This window comes from Engraulis encrasicolus, chromosome 5 (assembly GCF_034702125.1).
Source record: "Engraulis encrasicolus isolate BLACKSEA-1 chromosome 5, IST_EnEncr_1.0, whole genome shotgun sequence".
In the NCBI taxonomy this organism is placed as follows: Eukaryota; Metazoa; Chordata; class Actinopteri; order Clupeiformes; family Engraulidae; genus Engraulis; species Engraulis encrasicolus.
Genome location: NC_085861.1, coordinates 27,706,193 through 27,723,390, shown reverse-complemented (window position 1 = coordinate 27,723,390; position 17,198 = coordinate 27,706,193). Strand labels below are relative to the sequence as shown.

The following is a 17,198-nucleotide window of genomic DNA, read 5'->3' as shown; positions in this document are numbered from 1 at the left end:
ATTCTAGTAATCTTTACGTTCGTTTATGCTTGCTTGTTTTGTTGATTCTCGTGCAGGGCAGTAAAAATAGAAAATGGATCTCCTCCTAGGCCTTTCGAGATAGAGACACAATGTAATTAAGCGGGCTTGCAGAGCAAGGCCCAATTCTAGTAATCTTTAAGTCCATTTATGCTTGCTTGCTTTGTTGATTCTTGTGCAGAGCAGTAAAAATAGAAAATGGATCTCCTCCTAGGCCTTTCGAGATAGAGACACCGTTCAAACACTAAAACGACCGGCTCAGCTTGGAGATCATTTGTACTGATATAGCGTGTCCCTTGTCGTTTTTCAGTTTTTGGTGATTTTGTGCAAGTTTGGGTCCCCATTGAAAACAATGGTAGAACCTTCATGAACCAAGGTTCCGCCACTCTAGAGATTAGAGTGTAGGAGGCTTTTTCGTTCATAAAACATCAACACTTTCACCTAGAAGTTTAGTTGACGCGTTGTTAGCGAGCTCTATGGGATGTCTCCAAATTGTCAAAGTTTTATCTCCCAACTCCCATTACTTTTTAAATGGCAGGTGTAAAAATGACTGAGCTTTTACATGGGTTTTCCCATTGCGGCTTGAAGTGCCTTTTTCAAGAGGTCAGCGCATGTCCCACAAGAGGTCCATTTGTGACTGAACCGTTTAACCTATAAACTTCATTCAAAGACTGTTAGAGAGATCACACATATGACTCCGATCTGTGAGCAGGACACGTGCCAATTCCTTTTAGTTTTTTTACAACGTTAATCTAAAGCCCTAGAAACTGTTTTGGATTCTGCCCTCTGCCTTAGAGCACCATATTAACTGCCATACAGTCAATCAGAACAGGTGCAGCCAATATAGGGTTCCATCTCAACGGTCACTTTCTCTCAACATTCTATTCTTAACGAGCACCTGCAACTACAATTCTAGAAGTCTAATTGTTCAGCTCTTCAATGCAATCTGATCTTGCCTAGCTGGAATGTTTAAGACAGCCAGCTGCTTGGCTCAATGGGAATGCTGCTGGATTAGAGATATGGAGGTTGGGAGTTCGAATCCCACTCGGACACATGTTGATTTTCAAAATTATATCATATGCAGTGTTCCTTAGCCAACTTAAAATGCCATGTATGTCATTTAGTATCAATGGCAAATGTGCTGGATTAGAGATATGGAGGTTGGGGGTTCAAATCCCACTCGGACTGATGTTGATTTTCAAAATTATATCATATGCAGTGTTCCTTAGCCAACTTAAAATGCCATGTATGTCATTTAGTATCAATGGCAAATGTGCTGGATTAGAGATATGGAGGTTGGGAGTTCGAATCCCACTCGGACACATGTTGATTTTCAAAATTATATCATATGCAGTGTTCCTTAGCCAACTTAAAATACCATGTATGTAATTTAGTATCAATAGCAAAAGGTGCTGGATTACAGATCTGGAGGTTGTGAGTTCGAATCCCACTCAGAACCATGTTGATTTTCATAATTATATCATATGCAGTGTTCCTTAGCCAACTTAATATACCATGTATGTCATTTAGTATCCTCAAAACGCAGAGCTACAACACTTTCAAGATGGCTGAATCCAAGATGGCTGAATTGTTTGGCCCATAACTTCTGACCGGGTGGATGGATTTTTTGCAACATTTATTTTAGCTTTGTTTTCTCAATAGTACTTTGTTTTTAATTTAGGGATAGAAATATCAAAAATAAAACTGCTCATCTCTGCCCCAAGGCAAGCCCGCTTCCAGCATTTTCTGTGAGAATGCAATCTAGTTTTACTTTCCCCCCTTTATTGCCACACAAAGAAGCCCAGTTGATCATAACCTTCTGACATTTTATTTGGATCCAGGTCAATGCACTCAGAATATTCTTAAAATGTATACAGTACAGGTCAAAAGTACGGACTCACCTTCTCATTTAATTAATTCTCTTTATTTTTGTGGCTTTTTAAAGAACATAATACATTTTCAGAGAGGGCATTATTTCTGTGCATGAACACATGTATAATTTTTTGCTTAACAAAAAAATGAAAATATATAAAAAATAAAAACAATTATTTAAAAAATATTTTAAAAAATGCCAAACAGTGACGTCAACACAGCAAAACTGGGGGCTCCAACTCCAACTTTCAACAAGCTTATTTTTCTGTATATTTTCAAGTAAAAATACCCAGTCATTCGAGTCCATTTTAATTTATACAAGCAATACAAGACAGATTTTCTTGATCTGATAATAGGTCACTTGGTCAGCATAGCTGGTTATCTAGGTGAAACAGTGATACAAAAAGTAAAAGTAAAAGTGAAAAACCCTGCCACAGATTCCCTCCAACACAGGTTTGACCTCTCCAAGTAACTGGCTGTGACTCAATATCATATCGAGAAAATGCCTGTAAAATGCTTGTATTGGCAAGTGTTTGAAACTAGGTTTTAGGTCTCAAAATTCCAGTTCTACAATTTTAGTGAGTTATTGGAGGACTTTAATGTTCAATTAGGATTGACATGACTGACTGGACATTTTTATTTGAAAATAGACAAAAATAAGCTAATTGAAATATGTGGGGCCATCAGTTGTGCTGTGTTAACGTTAGGTGGATAGACAGCTGATATTGCTGTTGGACAACAGCTAGAATTATATTTTTGGTAAGCACGTAATTCTCCATGTGTTCAAGCACAGTTTTGATGCCCTGCATGAAAAAACACAATGAAAATCCATGAAAATAAAGAGAATGCATGAATGAGAAGGTGAGTCCACACTTTTGGTCTGTACTCAAGGATGGATTACTGCAAGGGCCTACCGGGCCCAGGCCCAGGGGCCCAAGAGTCCAGAGGGCCCTGAAGCCCAATCCTCTAAATTTCCATTCTCATGTTGTGTAAAATCACACTTTTAACAACTCTATTTTCACATATTTTCAGGGGAAAAACACTTGAATGTCCAACAATATAGGGTCTCTAACATCTGGAGGGGGCCCTTTCTTGTTGTCTGGCCCAGGGGCCCATGGAGTCATGATCCGTTCCTGCCTGTACTGTAGGCCTAAGCCTCAGATAAAACAGGCTCCTGTCCTGTATAACCAGATAGAAGTGTGAGATGTTCGACATTACCTGAAATTGTACTCCCATACACAAGGCGGCGCGCTGCAGAAAGACATGGATAGTCTTAGCCGCGCCGACATGCCTAAAGAAGCAGTTCAACAAGCGTGCGTGCATGTACGCTCCTTGGTGCACGCTCCAGTACAGTGAAAGTGACTAGCCGATCTTTGGGCAGTTTTGTCGTTTGGTATTCGGTCATAGTACTGGTAAGTACGACATTCCCTACAAGAGAGGCACAAGCTCGTCGTGACACAACATATTCGCTGGACTCTCATTCAAACAAATTCACGTGGATAAAGTTGAGGGGTAGCATGTTATGGTGGATGGTGCATGCTAGCTAAGTGGCTAGCTTAGCTGACTAGCAACAATTGGCTCTGCTTTCAGTTTCACTGGCACTAAGCAGCAGCTTCACGCGGAAATACATATGACCTTGCAGTGTGTTTTTATGTAGGTGAATTAAGTCTTCGTTAGGATGTTGTCGTGCAGTTAAAACCGTATAGAATGGCTCTTAGCTACAGTACTGGACGTGGTGATCAAACTAATAACTCACAGTTAGGTATTAGCTATTGCATGTTTCCTCTTGCTCAACCACAGCAGTACTTCCCGGCAAATGATTATGCTTACCGGTATGTCCGAATAGCAGTGCTAGACAGAAGATGTCGATGTCATGCATGTAGCGGAACCCAATTTCAGTGTGAAAACTTTATGAAATGTGTCTTGGTTGTTAAACTCTGTGCCCAACTGAGACTATCCGAAGGAAACCGGCTTATTTGAATATTATTCACCAAGAACAGACATAAAGCAAACCGTGAATTTGTTATGAATTGGCTGCAGTATTTGTGTGTATTGCGGTCAGTGAATACGACATGGGCAGTATTTGAGTCAGCCAAACACTCGCAGGCTACTATACATATTTGTCTGGGTGGCACGTAGCAGTGAACAGCTGTCCACAGCTGCACAAGGCTATTCATTGACCGACCTAGGGCTCTGGCAGTGCGTTGGCTCTTGAGGTCGGAGCAGCTGTCTTCTGAAATGTATTGTTCAGCTATGTCTTTGCGACGTGGCCTGTGTATTATTAATGTGTCTGAGTAGGCGAGGTGTGGTTGTATGGTACACACATACCTGCTGGTGGCGTGGCTACTGTGTTACAACAGAAGTCATACCTGCTGGTGGCGTGGCTACTGCGTGACAACAGAAGTGTTGTCTTTCAGTTCAGGTAGTGTTGCCACAAGCTTTCTCTCAGATGGAGTTATTCGACCTTTGTTTAACAAACCGAAAACCTGTGGCAACGGGTGAGTCTCTCTCTCTTTCTCTCTCTCTCTCTCTCTCTCTCTCTCTCTCTCTCTCTCTCTCTCTCTCTCTCTCTCTCTCTCTCTCTCTCTCTCGCTTTCTCTCTCTCTCTCTCTCTCTCTCTCTCTCTCTAGTTTTGTGTATTTATTCTCCTTTCTCTGCAGGTGTTGGAACAGTCATGTCTCTGAAAACGCCAGCCAAGAGGAAAGCAAACACGCCCACACCAGCGAAGCGGGCCAAGAAGGTGGTTGAAGGTTAGCCGTGCCTCCCTTGGACTCTCATTGACTCTCTTGTCGGTCTCCCTGTTGTAATGGAGTGAATACGTCTTTTTGTCAGAACACCCTTGTGTGACTGTGAACGTTTGTGCTTCTGTGCACAGAAGTATAACCTTTGATGTATTATGTAGCTTTTTAAAGGTGCCATGTTTAATTTCAAGTGGAATGAAGAAGTTGAAGATTGAGTTTACACAGCTTGTAGTCAAACCAAACTGCCAACGTTCTGCGTAAAATCAGAATACTCCTTGTATGTAATTGCACTCACTGATGGAAAGTTGTGTGCAGACACTTTTGTAAAGAAACTCTTCTGAAAGTAACCTTGGGTTATTTAACTAATCTCGGTGCACCTGTTGTTGATGCGCAGACCACCAGTATGTAAAATCACCATCTAATCTAAATCCTAAAATGTTGTTCCCGTTGCAGAGGAGGTGCGGGTGGAGGTGGAGCACCGGAGCCACGGCAAGGAGAAGGGGCTGGTGCTGGCGCTGGGCCAGGGGGACGTGGGGCAGCTGGGCCTGGGAGAGGACGTGCTGGAGCGCAAGAAACCGGCGCTGGTCACGCTGCCCGAGCCTGCCGTGCAGGCCGTAGCCGGGGGCATGCACACGGTCTGCCTGGGCGAGTCGGGGAAGGTGAGCCGCTACACTTACAAGGCCAATCTCATCTCTCATTGCTCTTGTTCGTCTCTGCTAGGTGTACCTTACCTTCTGGAACAAGAAGTCTCTGTGACACAAAAGTTGACAGTTTAAAAGTTGTAGAATACCAAGGCACTCATCCTCTTTGTAGTGAATATGCCTTTGTTAATGCGCATAATATGATTAAAACACATAGCATGATTAAAACACTTTGACTCGTTTCGGTATGAAACCTTCATCAGGAAGTGAGCAGTCTGCATCCATTCAATTGAAGTTGACATTGTTGTTTCCATCCTGTGCCTGTGTCACCCGTTGCAGGTGTGTATTATAATGTTTACGTGTTGTCCTGTCCCTTTTCTGTGTATTATTAGTGTCCTAGGTGTACATGTTTGGCTGTAATAACATGGATGTGGATTATAAAGGTTAAAGGCTCTTGTTTATCTTGTGTCTGATGTACACTGCTGCCTCTAATACAGGGCTCTACGCTTAGCTTTTTCAATAGGAGCACCTGTGCCCCTAAGTGAAAAAATTTAGGGGCACAGATAAAAATTTAGGAGCACAGTGAGTTTTTGTGACGAAGCTTCATTATTAACACACAGATACAGAGAATATACTCTTTCCACACACAAATGCACATTCTAGAGGGGTAGGCCTACAATTAAAATCATTTCGGGCCACTTTTCCAAATTCCCCCCAGTAAAAGGACTAAACAAAATATTACACACTCATATCTATCACATTCATTTCTATACAGAGCTGTTTTTTCAATTCAGGCCTACACTGCAAGATCTGGCAGGGTGCTGGGATGAAATTGGTCAGGGGGCCAGATTTTTTACAAGAGAGACCAGAGAGGCAATTACACTTTTGTCCTGAAAATGCAATGACTTGCATATGGGTATGCTATGTAGCCTATGAGGCTATGATCAGCCTACCCATGGGTTACACTTTTTTTTGCATATGGTACCACAGTAACAGCAGCTCAGTAATCTGAACATTACCCTTTGAAAATATAACATTGTTCTATACTTGCATTTTAGAAATGAAACAAAAAAGGGTGGATTACCTGAAATACATAATTTGACAATATTGAACGCTTGCACATCAAAAACGTGCCCTAGGCTACACCCCGAGACTGCCCAATACTGACTTCAAATGACGTGACGTGATGATGATGACAGTTGAGCAAGTGAGCGCACAGAGAGTAGAGAGCCTGCTATGTGTCCTCCCTTGCCAACGTCTCAGGAGGAGTAGAAATAACATAAGTTGTACAAGCCACGTATTCTACTTACAAGATAAGTGTATGTACAAACCGAAGCTATTTCTTCTCACAAAGTTAACATTTGTTAGCATTTGTGCTAAGCGGAGAATTAGCAATTCTAGCGCTGAAGTTTCTCTCCAGCTCTTCTCCGTCATTGGAAGCGCTCCCGACGCTTATCTTATTTCAAAACTCCCCCGACTGTTTGTCTGTCTGCCTCTGTCTCTCTGTGAGCGGCGCGCACGCTGTCTTTTGCGCCTTCTCTCGTTCACATGTTCCTGCTTTTCTCTATGGGGTGTATTTATTTTAGGAGCAAAATACGATTAAAAGGGTTGAAATATCTACTCGCACACGTGCGCCCTTTCTATTATTTCGTTCGCACAATCATTTATTTTAGGGGCATATGCGAGCAAAATGCTCGCACTGTAGAGCCCTGCTCTAATAACAAGGTTATGATTTTATCTGTGTACCATAAAGGTTAAGTTCACATGTTTATAGTATTGTATTTATATTCAATATTTACTCCAACATTTTTTGTTGTAGCAGTTAGGGTGTGGTATTATTTGTATTGTCAGGGTGACATTTTCGTGTTGTTTGTGCTCCATCCCCACCCCATCTGTCCCAGGTGTACACGTTTGGCTGTAACGACGAGGGCGCGCTGGGCCGTGATACGTCTGAGGAGGGCTCGGAGATGTCCCCCGGTGCCGTGCTGCTGGAGGAGACGGTGGTGCAGGTCTCCGCTGGCGACAGCCACACGGCCGCCCTCACCCAGCACGGAGACGTCTACGTATGGGGATCCTTCAGGGTGAGCTGGCTTTGGCAGCGCACACACACACACACACACACACACACGCGCACACAGTGCTCGAACTTATAGATGTCCAGATGTCCCAGGGACCATAAAAAATGTTGGGGGGACACAAGTTATCATTTCTGGGACTGTAGCGAAGGGAAGTAGAGTTGCCCAGCCGGGACTCGAACCCGGATCTTCTGGAGTAGTAAACTGGGGCTCTGACCACTACACCAAAGAGCCAGGCTCGTTGGCATGTTAGTCAGAACACACCCACAACCCTAGTGATGGTCACTCAATCACACTGTCTTCCCCTTCGGGAAGCGCACCCGTGCGCTTCACACTCTCATGGTGTCCCTCACACAACTGTCAATCATGCTTCTCCCATCCAGTGTGCCCCATCATCAAAGCTTCACCCATCACTGGGATCCCTCACACCGGGGTCACCAATCCTGGGGGTCCCTCACATGGAATTACGGCTCACACACAATGGGTACGCCTCCGATGGCCTCACGGTAGCCATCCCACTTCTGACACCATTTGTAGCGATGGGGAGTAGAGTTGCCCAGCCGGGACTCGAACCCGGATCTTTTGGAGTAGTAAACTGGGGCTCTGACGGCTACACCAAAGAGCCAGGCTCGTTGGCATGTTAGTCAGAACACACCCACAACCCTAGTGATGGTTACTCCATCACAGGGACAATGCCGGGACGTCCAAAAATATCAATGAAAAGTTTCTAAAAGTAGGCTATTATATTTGCAAAGCCATTACACAGGGACATTAACTCAACACCAACCATCAGCGAGAATAGCAACAGAAAACTTTCCAATAACACTCCGTGCATTGTGTTCTAGAATGTTGATTAAGATTTCGCAGCTGCGACTGCAAGCGCATTCTGTTCTCGGAGCATCGGAGTGCTGAGAGGTTGTCCCGTTGGTTATGCCATTTCACCCTGAACTAGAAATGCTCTCAGAAAACGGGCGCTGGATTGTTGATTTTGCAAGCCAACAAGGATATATTCCAGTAGACATGGTTAAGCTGTGAGAGGAATGGAGTTCGGTTTTGCTAATATTTCAGGTAAGCAAAGCAACAGCCCCGAACAATGCGCAGTTGCCTGTTGCCACCCGTCGCGTGCTTATCTGCCCAAAACACCAGAAACACGAGCTGCTTCTAAAGTAGATTAACCCATTCATACCTATCAGAAACTGCATGTACAATTACTTTCCAGTAACAAATAGTTGGGGAAACGGCAAGCAAGCTAACAGGGGTAGTTGTTAGCCAAGAAAGTCAAGCAGTTTCATTCAAATTTGGCTGGAAATGAAGGCGCTATAAAATGAGCATTGTCACACAAACGCAGTTATTTAATTAATGTTGAAGTATGCCTAGTAGCCAAGGTCTAATTGAAAAGGGAAAAAGTCCACCACATATTTGTTCTTCATTGTTTAAAAGCACGAAGAACGCGCTTCAATTTTACAGCATAGCCAGCGCATTCTTTCTCTCCAATCCCTCCCTTTCTCCCCCTCCCCTCCCTCTCCATGCTAGCCTCTCTCCCTCTCTCTCTCTCGAAAGTGAAGTGTGCGGTCGTAGTTTTTTCTCTTCTGCATTTATTTTTAGGTTATCAAATGCATTGATGTCAATGTCATGTGAATTTAAAACGGAAAGGAAACGTCTTGCAATGCGTTGTCATACTCCTAATGCAGCCCAAAAACCTACCGCATCTTCCACCTAGCCTGATTATCATCGACTTTCACATCTCTTCGAGACTGGCTGAAGCTGTTGCATCACTAGGAGGGCACGACCTGGCTGTCTTCCACCGCCATGCCTATCACAACCAGTGGTCAAAGTCAGACTAGGTTAGACTATTGCCACTTTTTAACTAAAGCTAAACAGACACTAATTGTGATTTGATATGTAGTAGACTAAATGAAGGCTGTTTTTTTCTGTAAATATACAACAGATTAACAGGCTGACTGGTTGCAATAGAGTCTACAATACATGATGGGTAGGCTATATTGGTGCATAAAGCAATCACTTTGACAAATATAATGTCATTGAATGCAGATTTCCTCATTTCACCATGCACATATATTCTTGAAAAACGAAATCGAAATACTCAAGGCATTTTTCTATTCAAGGCAGGGCACGGATGTTCATGATTTAAGACACCCTCGTTTTTTCTTAAAAACCTGAATTCACAGTTGCACTGCTAAAAAAAATCATAGTCACACATGAAATTGAACGTGGACATAATTTACCACTTATTTAGGTGCAAAAAAATTGGGACGCTTCTGGTTACATTCGGGACAATACAAAGTGGAATTAGGGACCGTTGCGGGACACAAAGGAAAAAAAAGTTAATTTTGAGCCCTACACACACACACACACACACACACACACACACACACACACACACACACACAGATGTGGAGCCTCTCTCTCTCTGAAACTTTGGACTTGGTGTTCTGTTTGACCACTCAAACTTGTTCCTCTCCTTTCTTTGCCTTCTGTCTGTCTATTTGTCTGCTTCACTCACTCACACAAATTGTTATTCCCTTTTATGGTTAAATTTGCATGTGAATGTGTTGCTCGGAATTGTCCCTCGTCATTGATGCACCAGATGTAATGGGTCTACTGCTTTCAGGACACCAGGCTTTTTATTATTATACAGATTTCCTCCACTGCTGGAATAGACAGAAAAGATATACTGAAGTTAACTGACTGACTGCTGTGTTTTTAGGATAACAATGGCGTGATTGGACTGCTGGAGCCAATGAAGAAATCTGATGTTCCTGTCAAAATGCCCATCGACGTGCCCATGGTGAAAATTGCATCAGGTATTTGCTTCTTTGCATTTGCATCGTGTGATGTTTGAAGTGATGTTTTTGAGGGGCACAAAGCTTTCAAGATGGTCAGGAACTTCAGAATTAACACTTTGGCTGCGATTTTCATCGTTTCATCATTTCATCATTCATTTTCACTATTTTAATTGTGTGTGTGGCTATGTGTTCCTGTAGGCAGTGACCACCTTGTGATGCTGTCGCAGAGTGGGGAGGTGTACACTTTGGGCTGCGGAGAGCAGGGACAGCTGGGAAGGGTCGCAGAGTGTTTCGCCAACCGCGGAGGCAGGATGGGGCTGTGTAAGTTTATGCAAAGCATGTACACACACAAACACACACACAAACGCGCGCACACACACACACACACACACACACACACACACACACACACACACGCTAACAGAATTTAAAGGTCTTTGTATTAGAATGGTACCTGAAATCAGTCCAGATGTCGTAATATGTTGACCTAAGCAACACTGAGTTCCAAGGACACCGGTTTGTCTAATAAGTCTTTGTGTGTCTGTGTGTGCGTGTTTGTTTGTTTGTGCGCGCATGTGGGTGTGCATGTAGTGAGATTGTTGTCTCCACAGCTGGTACATTTTCATTCTCGGAAAAGGTTGTTTTTCGTCGACGCGTTCTGCGGGGCTTACGTCACGTTCGTCCTGTCTAAAGACGGCCACGTCTACGGCTTTGGCCTCTCCAACTACTATCAGCTAGGTGAGCCCACAGCACCTTCTTGTTGCCTCTTGCTGTCTTAGTAAAGTATTTTCACATCTGCATCGCCTTCACAGAGCCTACAGTGCCTTCTGAGAAACTGCAGTGGTTCATGCGTTTTAGGTAAAAGTGGCAGAAATATTTATAAATTAGTGAAACGTCCACACACATTTGAAGCTCTCAAAGGAGCTTCTACGTTTACTAGGGTGCATCAGTTGCCCCCTATGAAAAGATATCGCCTTGGCCCTATAGTAAAAATGTTCTACACCCAGTAAAAACACACTGTGTAAAATATTTAGAAATTTGGATGAAGTCTACCGGGGCCACCAGCCCCATGAAAATAGAAAATAATGGTGATAGTCGGAATCTTGGAACAGAAATGGACATTTTGCTGCATAAAGCTACCCAATAAAAAACATATTGTCTCAGCTCTGTGATAAAAATGTTCTATGCACAGTAAAATCACTCTGTGTAAAATATTTTGAAATTTGGATGAAGTCTACCGGGGCCACCAGCCCTATGAAAATAGAAAATAATGGTGACAGTCAAAATCTTGGATAGAAACAGGGCTGGACTGGCCATCTGGCATGGCAGGCATTTCCCGGTGAGCCCCGCACCCTCGTGGGCCCCCATTTCTTTTTTTTTACATTACTGAAAATAGGGGCCCATGAGGGTGCGGGGCCCACCGGTGAGTCAGTTCTCCGGCACTAGTAATAATGAGGGGGCCCCCTTAAATCCAAAAGTGCCCGGGCCATATTTATCGCCCAGCCCAGCCCTGAATAGAAATGGATATTTTGCTGCATAAAGCTACCCAATAAAAACATATTGCCTCAGCTGTGTGATAAAAAAATGTTCTATGCACAGTAAAATCACTCTGTGGAAAATGTGTTGAAATTTAGATTAATTTGGGTCCACCAGGCCCATGAAAATACAAAACAATGGTGATAGTGATGGGCAACCTGGATTCCAAAGTCCAGTCCAAATATAGCCAATATAATGAACCAGTTGACCCACTGCCAGTATCAAGCAAGAGATTGCGAAGTTGTATGACTTTTGTGTGCTTCACCTGTGGGCCTACAGGATTGTACAGGTAGCTGTTAATACCTGGTGGAGCATCTGTACTAAAGCTGTGAATGCTCCTTGGAATGACTTGTGTGTTTTTTTAAAGAAATCCCTGCACTAGTTCAATAGAGTACATACAATACAACTGTATGTGATGTTGGAAAGAGTGGCTTCCCAAAACCTGTACTTAAGTGGCTTCTAGGTATGTCATGGGTATCACCAGGTCCAGAGTCCATTGCCAAAGGCCTCTCAGGTAAGTTATGGTACTCATCTGATGGAGTAAAGTGAAATACTACCACAGGCGATGGGATAAAGAAGTAATGGCACTCTTCAATACAGTTGTATTGACTGCTTTGTAGCCTGGGCATTCCAAGGAACATTCACAGCTTTGGTACAGATGTTCCTCCATGAATTGTAGGCCCACAGGTGAAACACACAAATATAACAGTCATGCAGCTTTGCAATCTCTTGCTTGATACTAGCAGTGGTCCAAGGCAGCAAGGAATTGATATTGTGTTGCAAAAGAGCAAATTTGCCTAAATATAGCAGTTTGACCATCAGTCTGTCCTGAGGCTGAAGTCTGTGTAAGTGGATCGACTGAATACACAACCTGCTTAGATATTCCTTCTGTTAGTGCTCCCAATACAGGTGATCTCACTAATTACCTCATCAACCTGGCTTAAGTGGTAATTAGGCTCAGCTGGTTCATTATATTGGCTGGGGCAAATGTGTCACGCGGTTTGTCCACCTCTGTTTTAAGACAATGGCAAACCTAGATTCAAAAGCTACAATCCAGTGCCACAGATTTCAAATTACCTGGTTTTACCTGTCCAATTGCCCTAACTGGAAAGGTAAAACTAGGTATGTCATTTGGAATATGTGGCACTGGACTTCACAAGGTGTCTACAGGTTTGACCAAGTCAAAATTAAGACATTTTAAGACTTTTCAATACCATTTTCCAAATAAAATTAAGACCAACTCGCGGCGTTTACAGGTTTTAGCAAGTCAAAATTAAGACATTTTAAGACTTTTCAATACCAATTTTCCAAATGAAATTAGGACCAACTCGCAAGATCATACACAGGTTCAAATGAAGGACAAAAAACTATTTGTTATTTACATTAATGTAGCCGTTTGAAAACAAAACTATACACAATGAAACTTTACACTAAATAAAATTCAATAATGCGTTCTAAATTACACTACATGGCTACAACTCCCGATTTCCGTCGCAAAGTTCATCACATGGCTGACATAATTATTCCTCCCTAAATTAAGCTCCACAAATTTAAGACATATGGGTTGACAATTTAAGACAAAATAAGACTTTTCAAGGCCTTATTTAGCGATAATGAAATTTAAGACTTTTTAAGACTTTTTAAGGACCCGCGGCCACCCTGCTTCAGCTTTGGAATCCAGGTTGCCCATCACAATCACCATTATTTTGTATTTTCATGGGCCTGGTGGACCCGGTAGAATTAATCTAAATTTCAACATATTTTACACAGGGTGATTTTACTGTGCATAGAACATTTTTATCACAGAGCTGAGACAATATGTTTTTTTATTGGGTAGCTTTATGCAGCAAAATGTCCATTTCTATTCCAAGATTCTGACTATCACCATTATTTTCTATTTTCATGGGGCTGGTGGCCCCGGTAGACTTAATCCAGATTTCAAAATATTTTACACAGTGTGTTTTTACTGGGTGTAGAACATTTTTATTATAGGGCCAAGGCAATATCTTTTCATAGGGGGCATCTGATGCACCCTAACGTTTACGCTCATATTTCTTTAATTTTCCCTTCATATGTGCCCCTTAGTTCCGTGACTATTGCAATTCTCATAGACTTTAGGTGTGATGTGCAAGAGATCTCCAGTATGTAGGCAGCATAGCTCTGTCTACTTGCACTGTGTATTCTGTGTACCCCTTCCTGTCACCATATTACCCCTGCACTCAAACATTTCCACTGGCTCCCTATCAAATTTAGAATTCACTTTAAAATACTTCTCCACACCTTCAAGGCTATTCACAATCTTGCCCCTCCTTATTTATCTAATCTTATTCACATTGCTATTCCCTCCCGCCCCCTCCGTTCCTCTTCCTCCATTCTCCTCTCTGTCCCTTCTGCCCGTCTCAGCACCATGGGGAACAGAGCTTTCAGTTGCTCTGCTCCTCTGCTGTGGAATGCGCTTCCCCCTGACATCCGCAATATTGAGTCTTTACCCCTGTTCAAATCCAGACTTAAAACTCATCTGTTTCAGTTAGCCTATTCTTTATGATTCTTTAACTCTATTTTGTTTTATTTTTATTTATTTTCTATATATTTATTTTTGTTTACAATCTGTTTATCTGTCTTGTTTTATTTTGCCTCTCTGTACAGTGTCCTTGAGTTTTTTGAAAGGCGCTTTTAAATAAAATGCGTTATTATTATTATTATTGTTTTTATTATTATTATTATTGTTTTTATTATTATTATTATTCATCAGTAATTGAGGATATTTTATTATCTTTGTGGCAGGAACCAAAAGCACGAGCGTGTGTTTCACCCCTGTGAAGCTGACTGCCTTCAAGAACTCCACTACCTGCTGGGTTGGCTTCTCTGGAGGCCAGCACCACACGCTGTGTCTGGACGCTGAGGGTGAGTGACACAAGCCATCCTCAGACTATGGCTCCCTTTCAATACTGTAACCTCCCATCCTCTCCGTTTTGTTTGTGGCCTCGCGCTTCACGTATTCTCCGCCTCTATTGGGGGAGGAGTTTCTCCACTGTCTGCCTTGGCACGTCAACTTTTGAGGGACTTTTTTTTTTATTTTATTTTTTAGCTTTTTTTATTTTATTTTATTATTTTATTTTACCTTTATTTAACCAGGGAATAAAATCACATTGAGAATAAAATTCTCTTTTTCAAGTGAGCCCTGGCCAAGGCGGCAGCACACAACCTGACAGCAAATGTGAACATGGCCTTTGAATATATTGAATACAACTTCTATTCTCAGTGACTTCTTGCCTCACCTCAGGAGGCAGCAAGCGAAAGGAGAGGATGGGAGGTTTGATATTGAAGGAACCCTAGATCACAATTGAGATGTGGTCTGGGAACCATCTATTCATTTTCTTGTAGGAGAGGAAAGGAGGTGTTGGATGTGGTGTGTCCACATAAGCTTCCATTTGTTCAATAATATGCCTTGGTCTCTAGTGGGGTCAGCAATATGAGAAAAATGACTGGAGTGGAAATAATGTAGTGTTGCTGTATGTGTCACGGAATACCATTGTATTAAGTGGGCGATGGTTACAACTGTAAACAAAAGTAAGTCAGTCAATAGAAGCGTCCGTCCAGTGTTATGTAGTGTTGCTGTAGTATGCGTCACCAGGGAACGTGTACAGTCTGGGCCATGGGGAATAAGGCCGTCTGGGACTGTCACCAGTATTCTAAATAACCTGTATAACTGAGTCCATTTGGATGAAAGCACTTGCTAAGTGTAATGTAATGACGTTTAACATTTGCTGTGTGCGTCTCCAGGCAAAGTGTACAGCTTGGGCCGGGCGGAGTACGGGCGTCTGGGCCTAGGCGATGGGGCGGAGGAGAAGACAGTGCCCACGCCGGTGCCGGGGATCGAGGGGGCTCAGGTGGTAGCCTGCGGGGCCTCTGTCAGCTACGCTGCCACTAAAGACGGTGAGCACCATACCCCACACTCGCCTGACCTCCAGTATGACTTGTCAGGACTGAAGACCAGTTGAATGACTGATTGAATGAATGGAACTACTTTTTCCATTGCTACCCCACCCTTGAAATTATTGTATTCACACCGGGCCACCTTTTTTAAAAAACTCCACTTTGCTGTATTTGCATTTATGCCTCACCCGTGCATGCATATAAACTTAAACTCTTGGAGCCAAGCTGGAATACTAACATGTCTGTCTGTGTACCCATCCCATCAGGCTCGGTGTACGCATGGGGCATGGGCACCAACCTGCAGCTGGGCACGGGGGAGGAAGACGATGAGTGGAGCCCGGTGGAGATGGCAGGCAAGCAGCTGGAGGACCGTGCAGTTCTCTCAGTATCCAGCGGGGGGCAGCACACTGTGCTGCTGGTCAGGGAGAAGCAGGAGAGCTGATGCCCTGTGCTGTGCTGTGCTGTGCACTCAAGTCTTATATCAGGTGGAGAAGAGGGCAAACAGGAACACAGAGTGGGACTTTTCTTTCAATACTGTTGGTAACTGTAAGCGAAATGTTTTTTTAAAGTGCCAGGCGCAGGGGGAATGTAGTCTGTGGCACTGTCCTGCAGTTAAGAGCCCATTTTGATGGGGGTGCGAAAAGGTGATTTTAAATGGCAGAAGGAGAAGGGGAAAGAGGGGGGCCGGGTTGTGAAACCTGACTTTGGTGGGATTCCGAACTTTCACTGGATGTGATCTTTGTTTGATTATGGCGAGACATGAAAGAGAAAAGTTAAACAAACAAGAGACTATTTTTCTAAAACGGAAGTTGTCCTAGATTTATTATTTTTTAATTCTGCAGTCGTTTGTAAGGAGTCTTTAGAAATGCCTTTCAGGTGTGTGTGTGTGTGTGGGTCTGTCTGTTTCAGTCTGTTTATAAGCAACCAAGGGTGTGAGTAAGAAACAAGCAATTGATTTTCTGACACCGACCACCTGTAAGTAAGTTCTTTGCCCATTTAGCAATAAAGCAAGTTTCTCTCTCAGGTCCTCATATACCTTTTAAAAGGATGGGCGTGTTTGGGAGAGCTGTGATGTACTGCATTTAATAAATTTGTTTAAGATTTTATTTTGTCAACTTATCGTTGCATTTTGTGATGAATTTGAGCTCCTAACGTTATTGCATTTCCAGTGTAACAACCATTCAGAAGGTGACTAACTGAATTTCTCTTGGTGTAGAATCTTTACACTTAATGTTAATGTCAGTCATATTTAAAGTGTAGTGTAGGATGGTGGCCAGAGTAGGTATTGCAACTATGTTGCTCATGGAAATGGTGCTGCCTATTGCCAAATTTGGTATTTCCATGAATATTTACTAAATACTAAACTGATATTTAGTAGTATGACCAAAGTAGAGTAAGGTTTCCAGTTTAAAATGTCTATGTCTGGACATTCAAAATGGCGCACAATAAGGGTGCAAATCGCAGCCTCCCTGACGATACGATACTGTGTCAATTTCTTAAAGCAGAGATTCAATTATTTAGATACTTTCGAATTCCCCACAATACAATTTGATAAAACATTTTCTAATTACT

At 42.8% G+C, this 17,198-nt stretch overlaps 1 protein-coding gene across 1 annotated transcript; it reads left to right on the top strand.

Moving 5' to 3' along the window:
- Positions 1-3,187: 3,187 nt before the first annotated feature.
- On the top strand, positions 3,188-16,732 carry rcc1 (regulator of chromosome condensation 1). The gene is made up of 10 exons (XM_063198124.1): positions 3,188-3,302; positions 4,551-4,640; positions 5,085-5,290; positions 7,174-7,353; positions 10,076-10,172; positions 10,353-10,475; positions 10,746-10,892; positions 14,475-14,594; positions 15,474-15,626; positions 15,893-16,732. The coding sequence occupies exons 2-10, from the start codon at positions 4,565-4,567 to the stop codon at positions 16,066-16,068; spliced, it is 1,278 nt and encodes a 425-aa protein (XP_063054194.1). The 5' UTR covers positions 3,188-3,302; positions 4,551-4,564; the 3' UTR covers positions 16,069-16,732.
- The last annotated feature ends 466 nt before the right edge of the window (positions 16,733-17,198 follow it).

What these genes read in the sequence shown, in the direction of transcription:
- rcc1 (XM_063198124.1), top strand. Translation starts at nt 4,565, where the DNA reads ATGTCTCTGAAAACGCCAGCCAAGAGGAAAGCAAACACGCCCACACCA. An exon ending in GCCTGGGCGAGTCGGGGAAG is followed by an intron (nt 5,291 to 7,173) that starts GTGAGCCGCTAC and finishes CATCTGTCCCAG; the next exon opens with GTGTACACGTTTGGCTGTAA. An exon ending in CGGAGGCAGGATGGGGCTGT is followed by an intron (nt 10,476 to 10,745) that starts GTAAGTTTATGC and finishes GTGTGCATGTAG; the next exon opens with TGAGATTGTTGTCTCCACAG.